Source organism: Bubalus kerabau, chromosome 10 (genome assembly GCF_029407905.1).
Source record: "Bubalus kerabau isolate K-KA32 ecotype Philippines breed swamp buffalo chromosome 10, PCC_UOA_SB_1v2, whole genome shotgun sequence".
Lineage (NCBI taxonomy): Eukaryota > Metazoa > Chordata > Mammalia > Artiodactyla > Bovidae > Bubalus > Bubalus kerabau.
In genome coordinates this window covers 32,607,844-32,615,908 of record NC_073633.1, presented here as the reverse complement: position 1 = coordinate 32,615,908, position 8,065 = coordinate 32,607,844, and the positions used below count along the sequence as shown (strand labels likewise).

Genomic DNA, 8,065 nt, shown 5'->3' with positions numbered 1-8,065 from the left:
TTCCCTAATGACTGACCTAATCATCTGTTCCTTGCTCCCAATCCTTCATTGTCTCTCTACACTTATTTAATAATTCTTAAATAGATTAGTTCTCAGTGTCGGGCAGAAACCAATCTTTACCAGTTTTCACCTCTTCTCCAAAGCAACATTTGTGCTGTAGACAAACTGCATGCTTCACTGTTAACTCAATGAATACCAAACTTGCCTACTTTTAATGTTTTGTTGTTGTTGTTGTTCAGTTGCTAAGTTGTGTTTGACTCTTGCCACCCTACGTACTGCAGCACACCAAGCTTCCCTGTCCTTTACTATCTCCTGGAGTTTGCTCAAATCCATGTCCATTGAGTTGGTGATGCTATCTAACCATCTCATTGTCTGCCACCCTCTTCTCCTTCTGTCTTCAATCTTTCAGCATTAAGGTCTTTTTCAGTGAGTCACCTCTTCGAATCAGGTGATCAAAGTATTGGAGCTTCAACTTCAGCATCAGTCCTTCCAGTGAACATTCAGGGTTGATTTCCTTTAGGACTGACTGGTTTGATCTTGCAATCCAAGGGACCATCTTCTTTAAATGAAATTTTAGTTTCTATGTTTGTGTATTATGATATTTACCATCTCTAAAGCTATACACAAATGTCAGAAATTCAGAACGATAATAAAACATAAGACTTTGGTCTTAAGTAAACATCTGACTTTATAACGTGCCTAAACGACCTCTGTTTTCTAAAATTGCATCTTTAAATTGGAGGTCAAAACTAAAGAATTCAATATGTCTAACTCCGAGAGTTGGTGATGGGTAGGGAGGCGTGGTGTGCTGCAATTCATGGGGTCTCAAGTAGTCGGACACGGCTGAGCGACTGAACTGAACTGAATTGAAAAAAGCAGTTTGAAGAATATTGTATTTTCCTGAACAACTGGTACTGTATAGTTTGGCTTCCTTGCCTCAGCTCAATACATATCTGCTCCTGGATGGACACAGCCTTTAGAAACCCCTCAAAACACCTGCCCTTCTCCTTTCTTCCTTCTTGACTCACTTTTATCCTTAAACATTAAAGAAATATCCAGTATTGTCTGAAGTGGTCAAGAAAAACTTAACTTTTTTAATGTGAGGAATTCAAATTTATGACTTTGGATTATAGGGATGGCAATAGTTGAAAGGGTCACAGCCTAAGCAGAGCACTAAGCTTCTTCCTGCATCCCTCAGGCAGTCTTTGGTTAATATCTCTCCTGAAGAGTACACTTATTTGGGAAATATACTTAAGTCATTGGGTACAAGTGTAGACATAAAACTTTATAAAGCAAGATCTAGGTCCAATACATTAGAATAATGAATGATTCAGATATTTGGGAATATTGTCAATCTTTGAAAGCTACGATGTAAATAGTCCTTACTATATAATAAGTACTATTTATTGTGTCATACTATGTGCTAGGTACTGAGGCAGGTATGGTTACATACATATATCATTTATTTCCCACAACACCCTGCAAGGGAGGTATTATTATCTCCTTGCTAATAATGAGAAAATTGAAGCTCAGAGAGGTCAGATAACTTTGTCATTCTCACAATTTGTCACAGCAAGTGAGCAACTGAGCCTCAATGAAAGAAAAAAAAATTCCTGGTTGACATCAGAGCCCAAGCTATTAACTCTTTTACTGTAAGGCATGAAAGGAAATATGTGACATTTTGTAATTGTAGGACTGAAGATAGAGATGAAAATTTGGAAATTATTTCTGGACTTTTGATATGAGCATATATCCATGTGAAAAAACTACGATATAGAAGAACCACATGTTGAAAATAACTGTACTCTAACCTGCAATAGTAGAAGCTGACAGGGCAGAGAGCCCTCCCGGGATAGTAGAATATACAGAAAATGTACATGGGGAGAATTTCATATGTCTGCTGTGTATTGTCCTGTATACCTTTTTCTGCTTAGTATATGCTAGACTCCTCAAGTCATAATAAGAGTTGAATTTCTACTGTGAATTACATGTGTATATCATTGTGCAGCATAAAAGCAACATGTCCATTCATTACCAAGTGTGATTTTCATAGAAACTTTGTGAGCCTGACAGGGCAGGTGATAGAAGCATCTGCCTTCCTTGAATGCAATCCAATGTTGCAAAGTCAGGAGCAGCCCTGAATCAGTGAATTAAAGGTGAGAGGGTGATGTTCTCCTTAACTGACCTGGGTTCTCAGAAATACAGGCTATGGTATTTTGTACTCTCTGATCTCTGATGTGCTCTTTCTCTTTTCTCCTCTTGCTTCTAGTTTGTCATTTTGCACATCTTTTCTAATTTCTCCTCTATCCAATCTTTAAGATATTTTAAATATTTTAAATTTATTTGTTCTCCTTTCTCTCTATTTTACTTTTCTATACATCTCAGATTATTCCATATACTTCCTGAAAATATGTTGAGTGCTGACTGTAGGTATGGAGATGACATGTTAGCTAATCCCAATGAGAAATATGTTGTGAAGCCTTAGGTGCCTTCTCACTGGGAGACTACTCATCATGCTCTTATAAGTTTTTAAATGAGAAACTTTCCCTTAAGCATGTTGAAACTATTGAAAAATATGGTGATAAGAATCAAGAATAAACCAAAAAGAATAATAAAGATCATTGACCTGTGGTCATGGCTTTAATAAGGCTGTTGTTGTTAATATAACCTCACAGTTGAGAACTATTTGTTGACTACTGTATGTATCTGGGTATATAATACAAGCTATATACACATGAATAATGGTAGGTAATATTAAAAGGTACTTTGATATTAATTAATTCAAGGTATTTCTTTCTCTTTCTATTTAGCTTTCACTAATTCTTATAGAGTCAAATCAATATCTATACCCTGGGAGCGGCCTTCCCCACCTGCTATTGCTGACACTAGTAATCTTCTATTATTGAATGTCTAAATCACATTCCAAATATTTATCTTGCTATTCACTTGACAGGTGTTATATCCACATTAGACAGTATTTGTTATGTGTTCAATTCATGTTTTTTAACTTTTTTTCCCAGCTTTTTTGATTTACAGGAATTTGTAAAAAAAAAAAAGTTCTTATGAACAAAATTGTCAATAATAGCTAGTATGTTTACATTATAGCTAGTGAGTTTAATTGACCTTCTTTAAGGATAATAAAATTTAGGAAGACCAAAAGAAAGGTCTTCTTAGAGACAACAACTTAAGTGTTTTACAGTTGTAATGACCAGTTGCATAACCAGCAAAAAAGACACATCAGTACAGAAATATATTAGCAGTGAATAACCACTTTCCCAAATATAATTTTCTATTTTACTAGTTGAATAATCTTTAACTAGGCACTCACTTTATGTATTTTATTATTACACTAATTATATAATTTAATGTTAATAATGGACATTGTATGGAAATAGTGTTTTGTGGACTTTTATTTTGCTTATTTTCTGCAGGGTCTATCTTTCTTGGAATAAGAGTCAAGAGCTCTAGGTTCTGGTCCCCAATTCTTCTACTTGTGTGAACCTGGTTGAGGGTCTCATGTTTTTCCTGTGATTGATAATCACCTTGGACAAAATGGCCCATAAAGAATTCCATGAACTTTCCATCCACACTGAGCACATATTCTTTTCCTCACCAAAGCTTTGAAGGTTTTTCAACAATTACTAAGCTTCTTGCCCCCATCCTGCCCCCACATGACTCCATTACTTTCCCATGTACATCCATTCCATAAGTCCTCTCCCCTGCTGATTCTCTCTGCCCTGATGAGCAGAAGATAGTGGTTATTTCCTGCCCACTACTCCAAGCCTCAGGTTTATGGAAACACTGTGCACCTAGAGAATGTGGACCATTGGACTGGGATGTGATAGCATAGTCAGTTCATGTAGATGAGAGTAGAAAGACATTCATGCCAGTGGTGGTGACCCAGAATTGGGGTCCGGACATAGTGAGAGCTTCTGTCAGGTTTGCAGACTGGGATGAATGAGGGCATCAGTCAGATGGCCCTTTGAATGAGAAAGTCTTGAGTGGTACCTCAAAAAATGGATATCAGTATAGCTGTTCTATTGCTTTTCATTAGGTCTGAAAATAATTAACCTCTAGTAGGTGTTTTCAGGGAATACTTTCTACTATAGGGAGTGATTGAGATGGGTGTCTGGACACAGAGAAACACAACACTATTGTCTGCTCACTCGCCACCTCACATATAAATACTATGTGTATTAAAGAACTAAATTCTGTGTCATGTTTTATATAGTATGCTGCTGCTGCTGCTGCTGCTAAGTTGCTTCAGTCGTGTCAAACCCTGTGCGACCCCATAGACAGCAGCCCACCAGGCTCCTCTGTCCCTGAGATTCTCCAGGCAAGAATACTGAAGTGGGTTGCCATTTCCTTCTCCTTATATATAGCATGATTTAAGATCAAAAAGAAATCTTAGTTTCCCTCCTAAAATGTGACTTATATTTGATATTCCTATTTTATAATTGTAAATCAAAAGTATGGGATACAAATTGCCTTTAAGATTAAATATCTGAACAGATTTCCAGGCCAAGTAAGCAGGATAATATCAACCATTAGAGGAGGTAATCATGCAGGTGATACTGAATACTTTTAAGGATAGAGGGATCTCAGTGGACTTAAAGGTAACAACAACTGAGGCACTGATGAATTATAAATTAATATCTCAACTATTTCAAGTGCTGACCTCAGTACCTTCACATGTATGGACAGAAAGCAAATGTTTTCAGAGATATTTTACATCGTCTGTGACTTCAGGAATATACCTTAGCAGAAACTGCAGAAATCCCTCAAATACACATTTATTAGGCCTGGAGAAAGCCTTTCACACTTAGCTGCTGTAGGCTCCATTATGAAAGTCTTACTGAGTATTGAGTCCAGTTTAGTTATTTGTAGCCATGAAAAATTATGTGGAAACTAGAGGCACCCAGAATAGCCATGAATATGATAAAATGTGATGGAAAACTGTGTTTGTTTTATTTACTAGAATCTGCATACTTCTCCTGTCCTGTTGTACTTGCAGGGCCTCCAGTTTTACATATCCTAGTATTTTCTTAATCTATATATATAGTCTATTCTATTCTACAGTCTATCCTAATTCAGTATCTATTCATGTCTTATGTCCCATTCACTCCAGGTGACAATTGACCAGTCAATGTTTTCCTCTCATCACTACTTTTTGTAAATTGTGAGAAAAGTGGATTATGAGATATACATAAAAGCATGATGGGATATTTTGGAAATGTGGAATAATCAGTATCAGAAGAGATTTAAATAGCTGATGAAGTCATGGACACTTTTGTTCTTGCCTAATGTGTTAATTTGAGAGCAGAGCATTGAAGTGTGAGTATTGATGACGTTTGAAGTATGTTGCAGCCCACACTTTGTGATGATATAATGTTAATTATTATTTTTTTTTGTATATTTGATGAAGTGGATAATTACATACTTTTCATTCATTATGAGGACGTTGAAAAATCAGAAATTATCTTCTCCATAATCACACTTTCCTCCTCATTTTCATAGTTATCAATATTTCAGTGGCAGCCCTGTTGGCTAGATTGATGGATGGAGGGAATCACTCGGTGGTGTCTGAGTTTGTGTTTCTGGGACTCACTTATTCATGGGAGTTCCAGCTGCTCCTCCTGGTGTTCTCCTCTGTGCTCTATGTGGCAAGCATGACTGGAAACATCCTCATTGTGTTTTCTGTGACTACTGATCCTCACTTACATTCCCCCATGTACTTCCTACTGGCCAGCCTCTCCTTCATTGACTTGGGAGCCTGCTCTGTCACTTCTCCCAAGATGATCTATGACCTTTCCAGAAAACATAAAGTCATCTCCTTTGGAGGCTGCATTGCTCAGATCTTCTTCATCCATGTCATTGGTGGGGTGGAGATGGTGCTGCTCATAGCCATGGCCTTTGACAGATATGTTGCCATATGTAAGCCTCTCCACTATCTGAGCATCATGAGCCTGAGGATGTGCATTTTGTTTCTGGCTGCTGCCTGGGCCCTTGGTGTCAGCCACTCACTGTTCCAGCTAGCATTTATTGTTAATTTGCCCTTCTGTGGTCCGAATGTATTGGACAGCTTTTACTGTGATCTTCCTCGGCTCCTCAGACTGGCCTGTACAGATACTTACAGATTTCGGTTCATGGTCACTGTCAGCAGTGGGTTTATATATGTTAGTTCCTTCTTTATACTCCTCATCTCCTATATGTTCATCCTGTTAACTGTTTGGAAACGCTCCTCAGGTGGTTCATCCAAGGTCCTCTCCACTTTGTCAGCTCACATCACTGTGGTTATTTTGTTCTTTGGTCCAACCATGTTTGTCTATACATGGCCGCACCCCATTTCCCAAATGGACAAGTTTCTTGCTCTTTTTAATGTGGTTCTCACTCCTTTCTTGAATCCAGTTATTTATACATTCAGGAATAAAGAGATGAAAGCAGCAATGAAGAGAGTATGCAAACAGCTAGTGATTTATGGGACGATTTCATAAATGATGTGATGAAGTCTTCTCACCAACCATAAGGTAGCTTTATGCTTCTGTCTTTGGTATTTTGGATCAGGAATTTGAAGCATCAAATTTTGCTTTGAGTGTTGTCAGATCTGTAACTTATTTCTAAATGATAAATATATTTATTCCTGTGAGCCATTAAACACTGTACCTCTGTATCTATGTAAGTCCAATTTAATTACTTTCAGCAGTGTTTTCAGTTTTTGGTGAATAAGACTTGCATATCTTATGTTCAGATTCATCCTAAAATTTCCATATTTTTGATATGGTTATACATTGTACTGTTGGGGTTTAATGTAGAATTATTTGTTGTTAATATATAGAAACACAACAGACTTTTGTTTATTAACATTATGTCCTGCACATTTACAAAACATTACTTCTACTAGTGTTTTACAGATTAAGCAGGGTTTTCATCATATATGAGAATTTCATTAGCAAATAAAGACATTTTTCATTTTTTATTCTGGTGTGGATTTAATTTATTCATTTTTGTTGCCTTATTACACTTAGCAAAGTCAAATGGTGCAGTGTTAAATAGAAGTGGTTGCACTGGACATCAATAACTTGGTCTTATTCTTTTGAAAGCAGCATTAAGTCTTTCATCATTAAATATGATGCCAGTTGTGGGTTTTTAGATGCCCTGTTGATATGAATTTTTTCTTAAAAATATTTTATAGAATTTACCCAATGAAGTAATTTGGGTTAGGGGTTTTCTCTGCAAAATGTTTTCAACTAGAAATTTGATTTTTGGTAGTTTGTGCCTTCTAAGAAACTTTTACATTCATCTGTGTTTTCAGAGTTTTTTGGAATAAGTTCTTTGTAATATTTCCTTACTGTCTAATCAAAATATCTGTAAGATTGGCAATGTTTTTCTCTCTCACTGTGTATATTGGTAGCTTGTATCTTTATTCTTTTTTAAAAATGTTTTCTAAATTGTCTTTACTCTTTTTTATCTTTCAGCATGGCTAGAAGTTATTCAACTTTCTTGATGTTTTCCCATTTTCATTTCATTGATTTTTCTCTATTGTTTTCTCTTTTCTTAATTTTCATTTTTATTGTTTATATTCTCCTTTATCTAGTTTAGGGGGAAACCATAATCATTCATAATGAGACCTATCTTCTTTTGTAATACAAGATTTTAATTGTATTAATTTCTCTCTAAGCCACTGCTTTAACTGTTTCACATAATTTTTTACATATCTTGTTTCCTGTCATTCAGTTCAAATTGGAAAAGAAGAAGTAAAACTCTCACTGTTTGCAGATGACATGATCCTCTACATAGAAAATCCTAAAGACTCCACCATAAAATTACTAGAACTAATCAATGAATATAGTAAAGTTGCAGGATATAAAATCAACACACAGAAATCCCTTGCCTTCCTATATACTAATAATGAGAAAATAGAAAGAGAAATTAAGGAAACAACTCCATTCACCATTGCAACGAAAAGAATAAAATACTTAGGAATATATCTACCTAAAGAAACTAAAGACCTATATATAGAAAACTATAAAACACTGGTGACAGAAATCAAAGAGGACACTAATAG

At 36.0% G+C, this 8,065-nt stretch overlaps 1 protein-coding gene across 1 annotated transcript; it reads left to right on the top strand.

The window, feature by feature from the left end:
• Positions 1-5,546: 5,546 nt before the first annotated feature.
• LOC129620541 (olfactory receptor 4F3/4F16/4F29-like) lies at positions 5,547-6,494 on the top strand. The gene has a single exon (XM_055536357.1). The coding sequence runs from the start codon at positions 5,556-5,558 to the stop codon at positions 6,492-6,494; it is 939 nt and encodes a 312-aa protein (XP_055392332.1). The 5' UTR covers positions 5,547-5,555.
• The last annotated feature ends 1,571 nt before the right edge of the window (positions 6,495-8,065 follow it).